Consider the following 20,000-nt stretch of genomic DNA (forward strand, 5'->3'; position numbering starts at 1 on the left):
TCAAGATACTCATCATCGAACTGCAAGAAAGACCTATTGCCTTGTCAGGATGATCTCTTATGACATTCCTACCAGCCCCCCCGCCCCCGCCCCCCTCTTCCTTTCTCTCTCAATCTCTCTCTCTCTCCATGGTTTAGTCCTCCTCCTCCTCCTCCTCCTCCTCCTCCTCCTCCTCCTCCCCCTCCCACCTATTCAGATTCGCCTTGAGCCCCTTGGGCGGCTCAATCGTCATCTTCACGCCATCTTGCAAGACTGAGACAGGAAAAGCCTTGGAGGGTCCGGATGTCAACCAGAGACGATAGTCCCTGCGACGTTGAAGCAAAGTAGTTGTGAGGAGGAGGGAGATGAAGTTGAGGAGGAGAATGAGGAAATGGTGGAGGAGGATGAGATAGGAGGAAGAGGACGAAGAGGATAAGGATGGGGAGGAAAATACGTAGAAACAAGGGGAATTTAAGAAGGAGAAGGGAGGAGGAGGAGGAGGAGGAGGAGGAGGAGGAGAGAGTCAGCAATGTGCGAGCATGGAGCTTATCAGGTCACCGGTGTACTAGCTCTTCATCTGTCGTCTCTACGATCTTCTCCAGTCGGGGCATCCAGGAGACGGCAAGGTGACAGTTCTGCAGGAAAACCCAACCGCCCGAGTCCTGCCCCGTCTTGATTAGGTTCTCAGCTATCGGCCCCTGCCCCTGCCCAAGCGAGATCGAGTCCAGCTTCCTCGTCATGTTCCTGCCCAGCTCGTCATGAGCACAACAGGCAAGAGGATGGGAGGGGAGGGGAGGAGAGGGAAGGGGGAGGAGATGAGGGAGGGGAGGAGATGAGGGGGAGGAGGAGATAGGAGGGAGGAGAAGGTGGGGAAGGAGGGGAGGGGATGGAGTTACATGGAGTCGGCGAACTTGTAGAGGTCTGCTGCTGGGTCAGAGCTGGGGGAGGCGTCAGAAGGGAAGGAGGAAAAGTAGAGGGGGCTGAACCCGGGGGAGAAGACGAAGATCAGGGGGGTCTTGACAGTTGATTCCTGTAGATGTGTCAACGACGATGATGATGATGATGATGGTGGAGTTGATGATGGCGATGGGTAGATGGAGATGGAGATGGAGATGGAGATGGAGATGGAGATGGAGATGGAGATGGAGATGGTAACATGAGCACCGCACCTGGTAACATCGCAGGAGGTCGAAGGGAGGAGGCTCGATGAAAGCAGGGCCGAGCTCAGAGGAGACTAGAGCCTGAACGGCATTGGTGACCTTGTCAGAGCGAAGGCCGCGGAGGACGAGGATGCGCTGGAAGGTCGAGAGGCGGGAAGGAAGGTCAGCTGGAAGGACGAAGCTTTCCGGGGAGGAACTGTCAAACATCTCCTTGAAGGAGGAGAGGTGCCCTCTGAAGATGTCGGAGAGGCCATGGAAGGCTGGAAGATGTAGCGACATGCCCGATAGCTCGACCCATGAGCTATTGGTAAGCCAGTCAGGCGCTGGGTTGTCTCCGTCGGTCGAGTTGGAGGTTGGTCCTGAGGTAGTGTGAGAGGGAGAGGGGAGAGGGAGAGGGAGAGGGAGAGGAAGAGGGAGAGATAAAAGTACCTGACAAGAGAAATTTGAACTCATCACTGTCTATCTTCCCTTCGGTCTGCATGATGCGGATGCAGAGGAGGAAGGAGAACATGAGCTTGTGCTTCTCGAAGAGCGATCGGCAGATGTTCACGTAGACGCTGTGAGTGAAGTAGTCGATGATGTTGCGAAGCCTCTGCTCCAGGTCGTCGGGAGACATCTCTGAGTTCTGAATCCCCATGCGGAAGAGGTTCATGAACCAGCCAAGAGAGTACTGGTACATGGGGTCGATGATCGAGAGATCGGATACGCAGAAATAGAGGAGGGAGGAGCGGAAGGCGACGGGAAGGTACTCCACCCTCGTCGTGTCGATCTCCTTTTCTGTGATCTCAGCCTGCGCCAGCTTCTCGTTGATCTCCGTCGACGTCTTCTTCGACGCCGCAAGCGTGTTTATCAGCCCTTCGTCGTCGAGAATGTCCCCCGACGCCTCCGACAGCATACGGAGGATCGTATCCTCAATCTCCTTCATCTGCTTCTTCATCGCCGCATTCTGCACCACCAAGTTGTTCTTCGCTTCCGCCAGGTCCGGCCGCTCCTCCGCCACCACCAGCCCCAGCAGCTGCTGCTGCAGCCCGTCGGAGGTGATGGCGAAGTTGAGGAGGGTGACTTTGACGGCTGTCTCGGGCTTGTAGATCGGGTTGCGCAGCTTCGTCGTCATGTAGAAGCGGAAGTCAGGGTGCCAGGGGACCGTAGAGTCGCCCAGCTGGATCATTTCCTGGTTGTTCTGCTTGAATGTGATGCGGAGGAGGAGAGGCTCTAGAGCCGGGTCGAGCTCCTCCAGAATGTTCTCGATCATCACCGGCCGACCGAACCTGATCCCATTCTCGAGGGACCGCAGGTAGTTGGAGGAAGTGAGTTTGACTACCTCGACGTTGTTCACCTTCTCCATGTTCTTCACCCACGAGTTTGCCTGCGTCTCGGGGTCGATCATCAGCGGCCATCGCCTCGCCTTCTGCATGATGAGAGCGTTCTCAGTCGACAGGGGATCGCTCGGCAGCCCCGCGATCTGCCAGGCTCGGATACTCACGGGGTCAGAGAGCGAAGTGTGAATGGTGCAGTTGTCGGTATGGAGGATCGAGTTTTGCAGCAGCAACTCGTTCCACTCCTGCACCATCCATCCTCTGTAGTCCCCAGTGAACGCTCCCAGGTACGCCACCGTCCCCGCCCCGACCAGCACGTCCCCCACAATGCACGCGAAGTCCTTTGACAGCTGTTCAACCGTCGCCATCCACCTCAGCTTCTCGCCGCCAAGGCCCCCGATGAGTTTCTCAGCTCGGCCTAGCTTGATGTTACACTCCTCGCTCTTCCTCCCCAGCTCCTCCTTCTTCGCCACCGCCGCGTTCAGATCGTCTTGCAGCCTCTGCAGCTTCTCGTTCACAGCCTTGAGCTTCGCCTTCGCCTCTTCCAGCTGCGCCATGACCTCCCTCAGCTCAGCCTGAGCTGAGGCCAGCAGCTCCTTCTTGGGCTCGACCATCTTCGCCACGTGGTAGTACTTGTGCATGGCCAACACCCACATGCAGATGCTCTTACATGCCTTGGATGCCTTCTCGATGGACGCGGGGGTGAACTCGCCGTGCTCGCCGTTGACGTAGGGGGTGACCTGCGATATGACGTTGTCCTCCATGGCCTCCTTGTCGAAGGAGAAGAGGCTGTTGAGGAAGCCAGAGGGATCGTTGAGCAGCTTCGAGGCCGGCTCCCAGTAGTCGTTGATCTTCTTGCCCAGCTGATTCGGGTCGTCTTTCCTGACAGGCTTCACCTTCATCAGGATGCACACCGCCTCCATCGTCAGCTTGACTCCAGCTGGGGGGTTCTTCATCGCCTTCACCTCGACGATGTCGTTCTTGTTCAAGCTCCTCAGCGAAGCAGTCGCGGCATCGAGAGCCGGTAGGGCCTCGTCGAGATCTTTTTGAGCATCGTCGGCGATCTCCTTGGCCTTGGCTGCCTTGGCGTTGGCCTCGTTCTCCTGCGCCTCTACGATGATCTTGGTCTTGTCCGCCTCCTCCCTGTCCGCAGTGATGGTGATCATCATAGCGTCCACTTCCTCGCTCGTCTTCACCAGCACAGGCTGCAGCTCTATGATCTCCTGCTGCAGCGTCTGCACCTGCACCGTCGCCTCTGCTAGCTTCTCTAGCCCGACGACGAACCTGTTCTTGTTGGTTCCGACCTCTTCCTTCTTCTCCTCCATGATCCGCTTGTAGGCCGCCAGGAGCTCCAGGTAGCTCGTCGGCGTCACAGCGTTGAATCTCCCCATCTCGTTGAAGTAGCGGATGGAAAACCTCGCTACCGACTCGTGGATGCCCCTGGACCGAAATTAGTTGATCCTCGCGTCCCTCCTCCTGCCTCTCCTGCTCCTGCTTCTTCTGCTCCTGCTCCCTCTCCTGCTTCTCCTGCTCCTGCTTCTTCTGCTCCTGCTCCCTCTCCTGCTTCTCCTTCCCTGGCTTTGCTCTTCTCTCCTCATTCCTCCCTTTCCACCTTCTCTCTCCTTCTCCCCTATCCTACCTCATTCCCCATCCCTCCCTCCTCCCTCTCTTCCTCCACCACCTGCAAACGTCGAACACAGCCGTCTTCTGCTGCTCGCTCTCAAACTGGATGGTCGACAGCTGACTGCGAGCGACGTTGGTCAGCGCCTCTGCCGGCCACTCGGAGAACCAGTCGATGGAGCAGCAGTTGAGCAGGCTGGGGTACATGCGGAGGCGAGATCGGAAGGTATCAGTCCCGGGGCTCATGCAGATGACGCAGTGGAGGTTCTCCTGCACGCGGGAGAGGAAGAAGGCATAGAGCGCAGCCTTGGTCTGCGGCAGCCCCTGAGCAGCGCAGATAGGGCGGACGACTCCGCTGATCTCCTCGAGGGAAGGAGCGTCGAAGAGGTTGGGAACCTCGCCGGAGTTGAGGATGGAGTTGATGTCTTCAAGGAAGCTCTCCTTCACGATCTGGGTCTCGGGGAACAGGAAGACTGTTGACTTGCCCTCGCACCCCGCGAGCTTCAGGAGCGTTCGCAGGTCCTCCCTCCACTCGTTCATACCGTAGTTCTTGGAGATCTCAATCTGAAAGCACTTGTAGTCTGCCGCGAACGAGGCCAGCCGCGTCAGGCTCTGCCTCCCGCTCCCTCCAACCCCGAGCAGGAGCGCGTTCCCCTTGGGCTGGCGGATGATGCGGGAGATGCGGGAAATGTGCTCAATCGCGTCCATGAAGAGGACGAGGTCCAGTCTCTTGGTGTTCTCCACGTTGTAGTCGTCGAGCATCCCCTCGAAGATGTGAACTAGTTTCTCCGGCTCCTCCACCCACACGTACGGCTTCGGGTCGCCGCTCCCTGTGAAGTCAGCGAAGAGCAGGCGGTCGCCAGGGCAGACTTCCTTCCAGCTGAGCTCGAACCGCTGGGAGAGCTGCCGGTCTCTGAGCTTCCCGAACCAGTCGCGGTCCTCGTCGTTGACGAGCCTGTCGCCGAACACTCTCATGCACTCGTGCGCCCACAGGCGGATCAGGGAGGTGCTGTCTCCGATCGTCTTGGTGTCTGCCGCCAGCACGCCTTGGAAGACCTTGGCGAGGTCGCGGAGGTTGAAGGTGTAGTGCGACTTGGCGGGGGTCGGGAGCAGCTCAGCGGCGATGGTGTCGTAGACCTCGACAGTCGCCTCGACGAGGGGAGAGACGAGGCTGTGAAACTCGTCGCTGTTGAAGTTGGCGGAGATGAACGTCTTGAGGATCGTGCCGAAGATTCTGTTGAGCGAGTCGTTCTCGATGGTCGTGAAGGACAGGAAATTGAAATGGCGTGTCATGCGTGCAGAGATCGGGTTGCGGCCGCCGCCCGGTGGCCCCATGGCGGAGACGAAGATGATGTCGATAATCTCGCGAAACTGGAGGAGCTTTCGATCGAACCATCCGCCATGGTCCATCCATTGTCGCAGCAGCTCCAGCGGAGGTTGAGCGAAGTACTTCTCTCGAGCCGGCATGTTGAAATCGTCGACCATGATGATGAACTTTGAACCTGCCGGGGGACCGAAGACTCCCTTCCTCCGCTTGTCAAACTTGGCGTCTAGGATGTCCTGCGTCTGGTTGGCGCTCGTGGAGGCAGAGAACGACATGGGGACGGTCTCGAAGCCCTTGGGCATGCCGTTGAAGAGCTGGTCCATCACCGTTAGCGTCTTGCCCGTCCCGGTGTCTCCCACACACAGCACGTGCTTCTCCTGCGAGACGAGGCGGCCGATGAGGTTGGCGTAACGGATCGTGTCAACGGTGGGAACGATCATGCTGGAGAAGGAAGCCTTGGGGTCAAGCTTGACGGGCGGCCTCGTGTCCATCCATCGCTTCCAGCCGAAGTCCTGGAGGTCCTGGAGGTAGCAGAAGTCGTAGATGCTGCCGTCGGGTGGTAGAAACTTGTCATGCTCGTTGGTCTTGGCAAGCTGGCGGAGGTACTCGTTGAACTTACTTCTTCCTACCAGGTCGCAGCTGCCGCCAACGGTCCAAGTGAGACAGAAGAAGAAGAGAGGAGCGACGATCTCTGAGACTGACGGGAGGGCCTGCTGGGACTCCTCCTCGTTCTGAGACTTGAAGTGCTCGACCTCGTGCTCGAAGATGTGCATGATGGAGGAGAGGAGGCGGAACAAGCTCTGAGCAAGGTTGTTGTCCACTGTTGCTACAGTCTCGACCAGGTTCTTCCTCACGAAGGTGATACAGTTCTCCAAGTACTGCTGAAGCAAGTCAAGCAGGACCGTCTCAGTAGAGGCAAAGGAATGCGGGAGGGAGGCGAGCCAAGACTGCGCGAGAGGCATCAAACCGAGCGCACTTGGCTCCATGTATATCATGCCGCATCGACTGACAGTGGCAGGAGAAGCAACAGCAAGGTCTTCAACTTCAAACATCATCGTCATGGTTGGCGTAAGAGCGATGATCTCCCCGCTGACAAGACACAACTTCTTGTTGTCGTCGAGAACCGTGTTCATGTTCTCGATCCAGATTGCGTCCACAGGTCCGTCAAACATGATCCATTTCTTGTCAGGTGACGTGTCTTGCGCGCACTCTCGGATGATCCCAGCAAGGATCCCATCAGTCCACTCGTGGGTGTTGACGTCAAAGTCGCCGTAGAGCTGACCTGACGTGATGGACTTGGGGTTGAGGGTGTGGTACTTGACATGCTCGAACAGAGCTGGGCTGTCGATCAGAAGTTTCTCCTCCCACTCCTCCAGGGACAGAAAGCCATCCTTGTCCTTGTCGATGTAGTTGAAGACTGAGCGAGCGTTTGACCCGTCAAAGGGCCGCTGCTGGTGCTCGTGCATGAAGGCGTTGAGATGGTCTCTAAACGTCGCCTTCGCTACCAAACCCTTGTCATTGGGCTGAAGAGCTGAGAAGCTGTCAGCTGGGCTCTTGCCCGCGGCCTTAACGGCAGCTCGGAGGTCGAAGAGATCCTTGGACAAGGTCATAGCAGCGGCGAGGGTCCGGTAGTTCATCGTCTTGCCTCCTCCGGTGGGCCCGACGAGCATAAGGCCGTGCCGCACAACGGTAGTGTCGTAGAGCTGGATCATCTTGGCGACGAAGGAGGGGACGGGCTGGAGGGATCTGGTCTCGGAGCTGGACTTCATGGTCTCGATCAGCTCGCCGTAGTCGATCACGGGCCTCTCGACGCCGAGGAAGAGATCATTCATGATGCCGTCAAACAGCGTCAGATCTTCGGTGAGGAACTTGGGCTTGTTGACGTCTGTCAGGGCGCGGAAGAGGAGGGTATCCTCGCTGGTGTTGGGCTGATCTCGTTTCAATATGCCTGCGGCGTTGATCACGGTCTTAACCGCCCTCATCCCGAAGTCGTAGTGGTCCTGGGAGGACAGCTGCTCCGATGACAACTTGAACGTCGCCACGATCTTGCGGGAGAGAGGCTTTGCGTTGCTGAAACCGAAGGAGAAGAGGCTGATCTCAGCGATCAGCCCGTAGTCAGGGACCATCATGGCCATGGGGCGGAAGAGCGCCTTCAGGTTGTCCGGCAGCTCGCTCCTTCCCGCGTATCCCGGGTTCATGGTGATGAAGACGGCGCAAGTGACGTCGAGAGCGATGTCGCAGCCCTCGAAGATGAAGTTGGTTTGCTTCCTCTGCGTGGCCAGCTGGATGGTGATCACCTGCTGGGCGATGACGGATAGAACTTCGATGTCGATGCGGTTGAACTCGTCGAAGCAGGCCCATGCTCCTGATGACGCCAGCCCCTTGAAGAACTTTCCCATTGCCAGGTAGTCCAGACCATCGCTGCAGTTGAACACAACCGTCTGCTTTGCTAGCGCCTTCCCTAGATCTTTCGTCGTCTCCGTCTTACCCGTCCCAGCAGGTCCCGCAGGAGCTCCTCCCAGGCACAGGTGCATGGCGCTAGTCAAGGTGATGTAGCATCGGTCAGTCAGGGGCGTGATGACGAGTCGGGGGGTGTTGCCGAGGTACTCATACCCGTAGATGAACACTGCCTGCACCTGTTTCACCGTCATATCCTCTCCTCTCCCCGCGTTGTAGAAGAGAGGCAACTTGGCCTTGGCTCTGCAGTAGTCCTCTCCATCCCAGTAGTACCTCAGCTGGCTGATCCACTCGAAGTCCTGCACGTCAGACACTCCCACCTCCTCCAGTCGCTGGATGACATCCCTGGCGTGCACCTCGATCGTGATTAGCGCCCCCAGCGTCAGCGACCCGAGCTTGTCCAGCTTCCCCCGCACGAGTGACACCAGGCCTTCCAGCTGCACCAGCATCTTCTCGTAGTACTTCTTGAGGCCCAGCGCTCCCTCAGTGCTGATCGCCTCCTCCACCTCGATGCTCCAGTAGTACTGGCTCCCCGCCAGCACCAGCTGCCCGGGCCAGTCCAACACCCACTGTGTCCTCGGCTTCTGCGCATAGTCGTCGGAAGCAGCTCGGAGGCGATGGCGGAGGGTGACCCGCATCATGCTCTCGACGTCCGTCAGCCAGCTCTCGACGTTCCCTCGGATCAGCAGCGTCTCGGGGAACGGAATCATCTCACCCTCAGCCGAGTACATGGCGGTAGCGGAGACGTTCTTGCCGTCGATGACGAACTCGAGCTTGTTAATCGCCTCGAAGCATTTCTTGAGGTGAGGCTGGACGGCGGTCACTTCCTTGGTCTGCGACAGGATCTCCAGCAGCTCGTCGTTGGACAGGAAGTAGAACCTGGCGAAGCCAGCTCTCTTCGTCTCGAGGTAGTCCGAGAGCCCCTTCTGCACCGAGTCAAGTACCTTGTTCCCGTCCCGGAACAGATCGAGAATCTTGTGGCTGCTGCAGACCTCGAGGACAGCTGGGTTCTTCTTGGCACCGTCGTTGATCCTCCTCCAGTTGCGATCGACCAGCTGAAACTTCTTGCTCTCCCCCGGCAGCTGTATCAGGGCATCAGCAGGGGAACGAGCAGGGGTCAGTAGGATAGGGGAGGGGGGGCGAGGAGGGGGGGCGAGGAGGGAAGGGGAGAGGAAGAGGAGGGGGGGTGCGGAGGAGAAGGAGGAGTGAGGGAGGGGGGAAGAGGAAAGAAGGGGGGAGGAGGAGGGAGGGAGGAGGAGGACGGCTCTTACCTGCTTCTGGATGTCTTCAGAGGCGAAGATTGGCTCCAAGTACATCCAAAGCCTCTGGCAAGCGATCCACTCGTCGAGGATCTCCTGGGCCAGCAGAAGAGACTTCTCCCACTCCTCAATGCGCTCGGTGAAGGGCCCCTTGAAGGGCGAGAAGGCGATGGACTGAGTCATGACGATGTTGTCGTCCAGGTGCTGAAGAACCTCGTCAAGACCTCCCAGTACTTGGGTGCCTGTGTCCTTGTAGTCCCTGAGGTCCAGGTCGACCCCGTTCCAGCTCTCGATCATCCCGTCTAGAGTGGTCTCGATCATGTACTCCTTGCTCGCCAGGTCTCCGATCTTGGTGATGTGTGGCATGTGCTCCTGCAATTTCATCTCGTTGAGGACGGTGTTGAGGGTCACGCTGTCGTCGAAGCGCAGCTCGATCTTGAGCTCGGTCGAGAGCGCCTTCCAGTGTCTCTCCTTCATCCCCGGGTTCCTCAGGGCCGTGACCATGGGCACGTACTTCTTGAAGTCGTCCACGTCATCCCTGACCGCCCTCGTCATCTCGAAGACTTTCTGATCTCCCGCCTCGAACATCTTGGAGATCTTGAACAAGTTCCGCCACCACACCTGGATGTTCTTCTCAATCTCCTCGGGGTCAAGGGAGGAGAAGGGGCAGGTCTGCCAGGAGCTCCTGCTCCTCTGGAACTCAACCATTGTGCTCCACAGCGTCACGAAGGGCTCGAACGCCTTGGAAGACTTCTGGATTGATGAGTAATCCGTCTGAGGACGAGCGAGAATGACTTCCCTGTGGGATGATGGTTAGGAGGTGGTGGTGGAGGAGCAGGAGGAGACAAGGTGGGGGGGAGCGAGCATCGGCCAACCCTTACCTGCTGTTGTACTTCCTCGAGTCGACGGTGGCCTCCTGCAGGCGATTCTGCAGGGTCTTGACCTCCTGAGCGATCTCCTCCACCAGAGCTCCTCCTCCCACTCCTGTCTCCCACTCCACGAGCCTCGAGCTGAAGTTAGCGATGATCTGACCGAGCGATTGAATCTCGTCGTTGAACTCCTCCTGAGAGGGCACAAAGAGTCACGAGCAGCTTCATCCTCACAGCCGTCTCCCACCTGCTCGTCGATCATGGCCTGTTGGTACTCAGACTGCTTCTCGTCCAGCATCTTTAGGGAGTTTTCAATCCTCCTCTGGATCAGTCCAGGAAGTCCGTAGCTGTTCCACCGCTGCTTGACATCCGCGTTGCTGTAGTTGAAGAAGAGGCTGTCCAACAGCTCGTAGTCCTTGTTCACGCTCTCAACCTGCGAAGAAGTCAACCAGGAGACGCGGAAAGAAGAAAAAGCGCGAGGAGGAAGTACCCCCCACCCCCCTCCTTTCCTGTTTCTGACAATCGTCACCTGCGTTCTCAGCTCTCCCAGCTGGTTTGGGAGCTCGGCTATGTATTCTCGCAGCTTTGCGATCGCCTCGACATCAGCTGGAGTCTTCTTCAAGATGTTCGAGATGTCATCGTATGACTTTCCAACAGCCTCGGCCTGCAAATTGAGATTGACACCATACCCTCCCCCTCTACACTCCTCCTCCTCCTCCTCCTCCCCTCTCATCTTGCTCCTGCTCCTGCTCCTGCTCCTGCTCCTGCTCCTGCTCCTGCTCCTGCTCCTGCTCCTGCTCCTGCTCCTGCTCCTGCTCCTGCTCCTGCTCCTGCTTCTGCTCCTCATCTTCATCTAGCTGATATCTTCTTGTCTTACCCTCTTCCGAGTCGACGTTGCGATGGCTCCTCCCAGCCCGTCAACCAAATCAGAATATTTCGAGACCGCATGCTTGCGGATGCGTTCCAAGTTGATGGAAAATCCTCCGACGGAGATCTGTTTGGGGATCCTTTCATCCATCATGACCTTCTTTGTCTTGTAGATCTGATGTGCGACAAGTTGTCAGCTGAGAACATGGAGGTGCTGGGAAGTGAGATTGGAAGGTGGGAGCTGAGAAGATAAGAGGGAGAGAGATCCGAATGAATTCATCCCATCTGCTCTGCTCTGCTCTGCTCTGCTCTGCTCTGCTCTGCTCTGCTCTGCTCTGCTCTCTCCCCCTCGCCTCCTCACCTCAAGCTGTGCCGCGATCTCCTCCGGCGTCTTCGTCTCCCACTGTTTGATGATCGCGGGGACCTCAAGGGCCATGACGCTCTGGAGGGGCTCGAGGGCTGCCAGGTATCGTTCCAGCGGCGACCTCGCGCCCTTGAGCGCCTCCGCCATCATCTCCTTGCACCGGCTCACCACAGGGTCGTGACGATCAGGGGCCCCCAGGTTTGGCTTCTCCGGCCAGAACAGGTTCGTCAGGATCTGCGGCTCGAGCTGGGGAATGCCTTGCATGACTTCGATCGCGGCGTCGTAGAGGAGGAGGGGCATGTCAAAGAGCACGTCGAGCTCGATGTTGTAGTTGATCTTCCCGCTCGGCTCCAGCACCAGGTCCAGCACGAAGAGAGGCGACCGCTTGCTCTCAAGCCCTGACTGCGAGGACTCGTCCTTCTTGGCTGCGATGGAGGCGGAGGTGACTGGGATGTTCTTGACCTTGTCAAAGTCCTCAATGATCACCTCGTAGCTGAGAGAGCCCAGGAAGAGCCTGGCGAAGGACTCGGCAGACTGATCGGACAAGGACTTGAGCGAGTCCTGCATGATGAACTTGATCTGAGTCATGAGCTTGCAGAGCTTGGAGACGATGTAGACGTTCATCCTGTGCTCTTGCAAGTTGAACCATCCCTTGCCGATGTCCTTCAGGCTGCTTTGGATCGCGTTTCTCACAGCGTTGACCCACGTCTCCCTCAGAAGCTTGTTCACGACCTCACGATGACTTACTTGCAGCTGCTCGAACTCCTCGGGCCTCACCGCGCCTATGGGATAGCCAAACAGGGAGGTCGTTGCGACTCGGAAGCACTCCAGCTTCACCTTGTTGACGCAGTTGAGCACAGCAGGGACAGTCAAGAAAGAGTTGAAGGTGAAGTGATAGCGAGCATCTTCGAACTTGTACCCTTCGGGACGATCGAAGGTCTGCGAGGTGAACTTGAGCAGGGGAGTAGGCTGCATGCTCTTCAAGATGGAGTTTTGAGAAGCCAGAGGAAGCTTCAGGTTGTCTGAGTACGCCTTGTCCAGGATACATCGATTCATGGCCCGCGAGAACTCTAGGTTGATTTCATCTACCAGAGTGATTGAACTTTTCCCCAATGACACCACAGCAAAGTTGCTGCCCGACGCTGAGCCTTCTCCCACCTTCATCTTCTTGGTTGATATGGACCTGGTTACGATGCGATTCATCTGCTCCCCCGAGATTGACGGAAGATTGTCAACTGGCATGCAATCGAGGTACAAGTTATACGCCAGGTGCTGAAGCGTCAGCTTTCGTTCTTCAATCGCATATTTGATTCTCCGCGAGTAATTCCAAGGATCCTCTGCTCGAAAGAGAATGAGCAGCCTCGTCCGAAGGCATTGCATCTTGTCAGACGTGAATTCAACATTGAATTTGCTCTTATGCTTGTTGTATCCGCAAACAAACGCTTCCTGATAAACCACCTCGCTTCCCACCCGCCTTGCACAAATAGCGGGGACTTGAATCTTATCTTTCGGATCTGCTATCAAACTCAGACTTGTTGGAGCATGCAAGGGCAAATCGATCCACCATCATTCTTGCTTCTTCTTCTACCGAGATCAAGCCACTCGTGCGGCGAACGGGGTTCAAAAGATTCATCATCAAAGACCTGGTCAGGTCCTATCATTTCATGCAGAGAGAACAAAGCATACACACGTTGATCGCAATATCTGCACTCCCCTCATCCTCCCCGTCCTGTCAGATATGAGCTCATATCAAATATACAAATGTCATGGTTCGCTTACAGCAGGAATATCGTCATATATGTCAGCAAGATCAATCCGTTCTGACTCCAAGATCTGGTAAATGTCTGACCAGAAGCGTCATAAAGAAGCATCAGAAGCTGGCTAGAGCTAATACAGTACCTTGATTCTGATACAGTCGAATTCTTCTTTCTAGCTCAACTTTCAATGGAGCCTTTGTGCTTGCCGTAATCTGACCAGACTCACAATACTATAGGAAGCAACGCAGCAAACCTTGGGCAGAAAAGGAATCTTGGAGGCATCGGGTTCGAAAGGTCCAGAAACAATGATGTCACTGTAGAAACATCAGCATGACTTTCACACATGTGTATTTATCATGTATTGCCTCTTGAGAAAGCTGCTTTTATTTTCTGCTGCACAACAACCAAGGTCAGATCATTTGTGACAGCGAAGAGGATGAGGAGCAAGGGAGGATGAGGGAGGGAGGCAGTGCATGAGGGAGGGAGGCAGTGCATATGGTCGCGTCGGGGCCGCAGCTCCTCCTACCTCGCGCAGCTCCTTGCTTCTCTCTCTTGTATTTGAACGCGCTGGCCCGCATTGTGGCGCCGACTCAAACCGTCAGTCAAAAAAAATTGACAACCAACGTCAAACTAAAAAAATTTCAACCGCAAGCCGCGCGCCCGGCCCGGCCGGCACCTGCCCGCGGCCTGGCAGAGTCTCACCGGGCCAGTGGGACACTACTGACTCACTGTCAGTACTCGTAGGTGAGTCACGGTAGTGACTGATCCGCCGGTGATCGGAGTCCCATGCCATCCGATGATCCATCCTTACTAGTCCCAAACTTGACTCGTGGTGACCCGGGCCGACGGTCGGGTGACCCGGGCCGCCGCCGGGCCCAGCTTGCCAGCGGCACCGAGCCAAGGGCCAGGGCCCGGGACGGCGGTCGAGCTAGATTGAGTTGGAAAATCTTCAGTCTACAGTACAGGGGGACTGGCTGAAACCCGGCTTCAATCAGTGGCTTGCCAAGTTGATCACTAAAAGCCGTCCGCGGGCCGCCCCGGGGGCCGCGTGCCCTGCACTGCCGGCCGGCGTGCATCGGAGGCCGCCCCCGCGGGCTGCAGTTCAAACTCCTTCACTGTGACTTCACGGTTGGCAGCTTCCGGGCTACCACAGTCCGGCGGGGTCCAAATCATAATTGTTCAACCTGGAGGAATTTATTTCCAATTATGAGCGAAGTATTACAGCATCGTACTAAGAATCAGAGTCCGGCCAGGCTGATGGTCTTTCTCTGATCAACATAAGCGATGGGTAGCTAACTAGTGTACAAGATGCACCAGGATGGTCACGGGACCAAATCACTTCCACTAAGTTACATCTGAGACCACCGAGTCTTTCTTTGATGACATGGCACTCCGATACATCCTTCTCAATCAATCATGTAACTTTCCAGCTTCAGTTGCTTTCCCTCCTACTGCTTCAACTGGGCAATCGCGGAAATGTCGATTGCTGATGCCCGCAAAAGATCGCTCTGAGACAGAAGCAGCTCTGCCAGATCTGATGCTCTCGGTTGGAAGGTGTACATAGGAAGCATCTGCGGCACGAGCTCGATCCAACCCGGCAGCATGAGAGGAACTGTGATGGGGCTGCACAAGCTTGCTGCTGCCTGCAGGTCTTGCGATAGCTTGGGTTGGAGATACGGTTCCCAGGTAGTTTGGAGCGGTTGAGAGCTGAGCTTCATGCGTTTGGCGCTCCGAGTCTCTTCAGTTGAAGGCTCCGGAGAGACCAGAGCTGATATCGGAAGCCCCGACGACGCTTGTCCGAGGTTCTGAAGCTTGAAAGCGCTGCCCGCCTGACATTGCTGTCCTTTCTCCGCCTTGGCTGACGCCATTGGATCTGCCGCAGGGCTGCTCAAGATCCGTCGCTTGAGGCATCGGTTGTGCCTCAAAGCGAGCGGCACGAACAAGGGCTGACCACATCCGTTGCTCATCGCAGCCCGATGGAGCTCGACCAGCTTCCGCGCCACTGCCACCCGCAGCTCCCGCGGCCTCCTCACCATCTGCATCTGCAAGATCCCCGTCCTGTGTAGAGTTGCCGTCTGGCGCTTACCGAGGCCTTTGAGGATGGTGCTGCGAAACTTGGAGTTCTTGATGTCAAGCTCATGCTGTAAAACAGCTTCGTCAAAGTCTTCCAGAATCTTTCGCCGCCAGTGCTTACGTCCCCCCTGAGTATTCGAGACGATCCAGTCTAAGAACCTCCTGCTTGCTCGCGCCTGCTCTGCCGCCGGGAGACAGCTGAACACTGAGCAGGCCTCGTCAAGCGTCGAGAAAGAGCACTCGATGTCAACGTTGAGCACTATGGCAAAGTTCTGGAGCACCTTCGCGTCCGTCAGCTCGGTGAGCACGCTTGTGTCAAGCCCCCACCCCTGCTCGTGAAGCAGCACGGAGTCTGTGACGCCGTAGATGGAAGAACCTTCCTTCCACTCGATGGGAGTGATCATGACCTCAGACATGAAGTGCTTGAGAAAGTCATCCACTTCCTCTCCCGTCAAGGGGCCATTGATTTGCAGGAGCTGCTTCCTATCTCCGTTCTGCAGCTTCATGGATCGGAAGAGCACGAGGCTCATCGTCTTGGAGTTGTCGACTGCTCGCGTCTCGTTGAGACTCTGATCCATGTGGTCTATGCTGAGGGTCAGGGTGATTCGCCGAGGATCCAAGCACTCGCCATCTTCGACGGGAGTCGGCCGCATCCCTAGAGAACCTTGATGTGAGATCTTGTGTACGTAGAAGCGGTATTCCCCGGACACGGTAGTGTACGTGCGTCCCTGCTCAAGCTGCGATACTGCGGTCTTGCCGTAGGGCACCCCGACCAGGAGCTGGGAGTTGTCTGCTTTGCACAGGAACGAGCCGCACTTCTTGATGCACTTGACGTGGCTGAAAACGTCGTCGAAGACGATGGGAGAGGTCCCGTTGACATTCTTGCACGACTCAAGGAGGAACGGCTCGAGAACGTGCTGCTCGAACAGGGAGACCGTCTCTCTCTCGAGATGTCCGATATCCAGCAGGTCGCTGGGGCTGGACTCATCTTGAGATGGCTTCGAGGCGAGCTGTACGAGGGTGGACGCAGCATCTTGGATCAGGACTTCGTTCTTGGTCTGCTTCATGGCGGTTGTGCAGTAAGAGGGACGGGGTTCGGGTGAGAAGGGCTGATGAGGAAGGCAGATGGGCGGGAGTGGCGATGAAGAGAAAAGATTCGGTGGAAGACGAGCGAAGGATTATTCCATTCACAAGTTAGAAGCGTGAGGAAATATTGTGAGGAAGGAAACTCAGAGAGCAAGATAAGAGTTTGACGTGAGTGTAGGATAGCAACGCCTAGCCAAGGACGGAGGGAGGGAACAGGGAAGGAGGCAGCGAAGGAGGTGGGGGTATATTGGGGGGAGAAAGCTCAGCACAGGTGGACTGGGTGGAAGGAAAGGAAGGGGGTGGCATGAAATGGGTAGGGAGGTGATATGGTGGGGTACTTAACTGGAAAGAGGTGGGGTACAGGTACTGGGTCAGAGCCGACTTTGAGTGAAACAGGGGGTAGGGGGGGAGCAGACGCTCGGACGTGCAAGAGTGGGGGTGGGGGTGGGGGTACAAACACAAACCTCGATAAGGAAAGAAGCGATTCCATGGGGTGGGTAGTCTTGAGGTTTAGTTGAGGGGTGGGGAGATAAAAAAACCTCGTACTGATGGTGAACAGATTGTACCAGGTGTGGGAGCAAAAAAATTATAGAAGGGGTAGGGTAGTCAACAAACAACCCCCCATGTCCACCTGGGTCCTTGAAGGTTAACAAGTCAGCTCGAGCACTGAGTCACCAGGGAGGGTAGGTAGGGTAGGTAGGGTAGGTAGGGTAGGTAGGGTAGGAATGGAATTTTCCTAGAACCGAAGTCTTACCTGAGGGCTACGACAGCGTGGTCCTATGGGACTCAGTCTTGTTGGGTCCTTACTGACTCATGGTAGACTCTAGTAGGACCAGGTGCTAGGAAGAAGCATGACAATCCGTTTCCTTCTGTAGTAAAGTTATTTGAAGGTTCTCATCCTGAGACCAACTTGGCAAGGAGTGCGTCAGTTTTTCACGAAATCGCTTCAGATTTCAAATCTCAGTAGTGAATTTGAACGGGCGCGCGTCTCTCGGCATAGAATTTCAGGCATTGCATGTACTACCGGGAGTTAACTTCGGCTCTTCGTCTCGTGTCATGGACCGGCAATCCGTAACGCCTGCACGGCCCGCAACTGAACGGTTACCGGCCAACGCCGGGCAGCCCGTGGCCCGGGCCCGGGCCCGCCATTTACTGTTCAAGTTACAACAATAATACATTATACAGTAAAGTGGACATATTCAAATTTCATGATCAATGTGGAAATTTCTTGAAATGATTTGGTCATTTTTGAAATGAACAGATGGCACTTGCAAAAAGGAATACACAATTTGAAAGCAAGTTAATTTTTCTGTTCTAGACGGGGAGGGACAAACATAATAGTTTGGAACTCGGCAGTGGGTGGGGGTGATAGGTGGTCCTAGAAACTTATTCAGCCAACAATGGGTCCTAGGAGGCTAAGGAATGCACGATCTTACAACATTTTAACTGATGCTGCGGTAGTACTACTTTACTTAAAAAACACGTCTTTACACACTCAAGCTGCAAGAGCTCTCAGGAGCGCGAGAGAGGAGCGAGCGAGAGGCGAGCTGAGCACTTTCATGAAGAAGAGCAACGGAGAAGAGCGACACAACTGGATCCAAGTGAGCGCTACCATCGGCTTGCTCGTTGCGGTGATCGCTGCTTATTTCCTCAAAACAAAGCCCGAGCTTTTACTGCAACTTCCAAATGGATACATTCCATGGGCGATGATGGGCGGTACAATGCCCCCCTACTTTGACCCGGCTCCATACGAGTTGGAAGAGTTTAGGACATGGGCAAGAGATGGCGACCTGATCGTGACCCCTGCCTGTAAGTCAGGTACCACGTGGATGCTGTATTGCGCCCACCAGATCCGAACCAAAGGGCTTGACAACAACTACCGTGAGGTCAATGTCAACACACCCTGGGTGGGCTACAAGCACAAGCCAGGGCAAACTTGGCAAGAGCTCAAGGAGCTCATGAATACCACCATTCTGGAAGACGGGTCGTTGCTCAAGGACTTCTGGGATAATCCTGATTACCCTTTCCGTGTGTTCAAGTCTCACTTCGGCCCGCGACAGGAGAACGGCACCTCCGACGATGTTCTGCCAGTGAGAGAGTATCCTGGTGTGAAGTATCTCGCGATGGTGCGGGAAGGACGTGACGTGGTAGCGAGCTTCTATCCCTTCTTTGCCAAGCACCGACCAGAGTACAAGAAGATATGGGGGGACTTCCCGCCCTCGTATGGAAGCAAGGAGCAATGCTTGAAAGACCTTCTGCCAGGAGGAATTCTGCATTACCTCTACTTCGGTTATGCCAAGTCTTGGTGGAAGTTCAGGAACGAGCCCAACGTGCTGCTCATGCACTACAACGACATGAGGAAGGACTTGCGCGGGGGAGTGAAAAAGATAGCTAAGTTTGTTGACGTGGAGCTCAACGAGGAGGAGCTGGATCGAGTGACAGAGAAGTGTGGCTTTGATCACATGAAGAAGATTCAAGACAAGTTCAATTACCTGCTATGGGGAAATGATCAGTTCAAGAGTCAGGTCATGTGTGGCACGCATTACTGCAGGTCGGACAAGGAAGGCTCAGTGATCCAGAAAGGAAAGGTGGGCAGTGGCAAGAACTTCTTCACGCCAGAGATGGATCGCATGTGGGAGGAGGCGATTGCGTCTGAGTTCTCCGACCCCAAGCTGCGACATTGGGCAGAGCATGGAGGAGCATTTGATTGAAGGGGATGAGCAATCGGTCACGATGAAGCCCCCTTTGCCTGTCGGTTGAGTTTGAGAGAAAGACAGAGAGAGAGAAAGAGATTGAAAAGGCTAGGATACATCCCCTTTTCCTTGCTTGCTATTGTGTATACAACCTGCTGCAGTGAATTGTGTCGATGCGATGCGATGATGTATGGACTGTATTTGTTCAACATCGGTAAAGATTGAAAATTGACTCTTTGCTACTTACATGGGTTGTCTTGGATCTCTCAGTTATGCTTTGTTGTCGTTACAATGTCATTGACGTCGCTACCCAGTCCGGATGTTCATTTCTTTGAAGGTACAAATGCTTCCAACGGAAAGAGATCTGAGCTGTTTTCCCGTAGACAATCATAATCCAAATCGATCTGCTCACCTTCCACTGACAAGATGGCCCCAATCGCCTTGAAGAACCGAACATGCTCAACCGCTTCTATCTCCGCAACGTAGAGGAATTTCAGTCCCTTTGGATCCATGGAGAGGAGCGAGAGCTTGATCTTTCTGAAGTAGGTGTCGTCTAGATGAGGATACTCGACATCATCTGGGATCCCTAGAGTAGACCACACTCGTGCTTTGAACGTGGAGGATTTCTGTAATACTAGGTTCATCCTAGCTACGTGAATCTCCTTCTTGGGCAATAAGGACCAAAACTCTGGGTCTGGGTATTCGGATAAAACTTGTTCCGTCTGAATCTGATCTGCATGCATGCAAATAGTGTGGAAGAAAGATTCCAATAGGGTCCTGGTAACAATATCAGCAGAGTTCACGAGAGCAATTCGATAAACCTCTTCATGATCAGCGATTCTTTGTATGCCATTCGTAGAAATGTACAACGTGTAGCAAGCGTTATGAGCTCTGCCATGTCAGGATTGTATTCAATGAGCTTGTTTGTTGCGTCCCTTGTTGCATCTCTTTCCCGCATCCTTTCTTCTCGATCTTCATAGCTTATCTCGATGCAAATGTTAACACGAGGATATCCTACGAGGGGTTTGACGTTCTCCAGTGCGATGGCCTTGTGGTAGCAGATTACCCACGCAAAAGTAGGCAGCGCTCGGAACTGAAGCTCCTGCTTGACTGCACGTGAAGCATCCGCTTTCATCTTCCACTCTTCTACCGGCCAAGAAACAGCGTGGAAAGGGA

General features: G+C 55.4%; 5 protein-coding genes across 5 annotated transcripts in view; 2 read left to right on the forward strand and 3 right to left on the reverse strand.

Annotated features, from left to right (window-relative positions):
* Positions 1–133: 133 nt before the first annotated feature.
* GUITHDRAFT_80907 (hypothetical protein) lies at positions 134–12,595 on the reverse strand (the record flags this gene model as incomplete). Its single annotated transcript, XM_005820881.1, has 15 exons — positions 134–305; positions 538–723; positions 876–917; positions 966–1,009; positions 1,149–1,498; positions 1,569–3,895; positions 4,137–6,740; positions 7,002–8,938; positions 9,128–9,914; positions 9,997–10,178; positions 10,232–10,417; positions 10,514–10,648; positions 10,862–11,008; positions 11,213–11,599; positions 11,663–12,595. The coding sequence occupies 15 exons, from the start codon at positions 12,593–12,595 to the stop codon at positions 134–136; spliced, it is 10,419 nt and encodes a 3,472-aa protein (XP_005820938.1).
* A 1,825-nt stretch (positions 12,596–14,420) lies between these two features.
* On the reverse strand, positions 14,421–16,112 carry GUITHDRAFT_147535 (hypothetical protein; the record flags this gene model as incomplete). Its single annotated transcript, XM_005820882.1, has 1 exon — positions 14,421–16,112. One exon carries the CDS (start codon positions 16,110–16,112, stop codon positions 14,421–14,423), a length of 1,692 nt encoding a protein of 563 aa, XP_005820939.1.
* Positions 16,113–17,690: 1,578 nt separating this feature from the next.
* GUITHDRAFT_80914 (hypothetical protein) lies at positions 17,691–18,326 on the forward strand (the record flags this gene model as incomplete). The annotated part of the gene is made up of 1 exon (XM_005820883.1): positions 17,691–18,326. A coding segment is annotated over one exon (636 nt), but the record flags the coding sequence as incomplete, so codon positions are not given.
* Positions 18,327–18,410: 84 nt separating this feature from the next.
* On the forward strand, positions 18,411–18,746 carry GUITHDRAFT_43936 (hypothetical protein; the record flags this gene model as incomplete). Its single annotated transcript, XM_005820884.1, has 1 exon — positions 18,411–18,746. A coding segment is annotated over one exon (336 nt), but the record flags the coding sequence as incomplete, so codon positions are not given.
* A 364-nt stretch (positions 18,747–19,110) lies between these two features.
* GUITHDRAFT_166326 (hypothetical protein) overlaps positions 19,111–20,000 on the reverse strand; it is a gene marked incomplete at its 3' end in the record, with an annotated part of 1,084 nt that continues 194 nt past the window's right edge. The window contains exons 1-3 of the mRNA XM_005820885.1: positions 19,646–20,000; positions 19,237–19,601; positions 19,111–19,193 (exon numbers count right to left, since the gene is read on the reverse strand). The exon at positions 19,646–20,000 is cut by the window's right edge and continues 194 nt beyond it. Coding sequence (XP_005820942.1) covers positions 19,111–19,193; positions 19,237–19,601; positions 19,646–20,000 — 803 coding nt within the window. The remainder of the gene's footprint in view (positions 19,194–19,236; positions 19,602–19,645) is intronic.

The sequence above is a fragment of the Guillardia theta genome, assembly GCF_000315625.1.
Source record: "Guillardia theta CCMP2712 unplaced genomic scaffold GUITHscaffold_160, whole genome shotgun sequence".
In the NCBI taxonomy this organism is placed as follows: domain Eukaryota; class Cryptophyceae; order Pyrenomonadales; family Geminigeraceae; genus Guillardia; species Guillardia theta.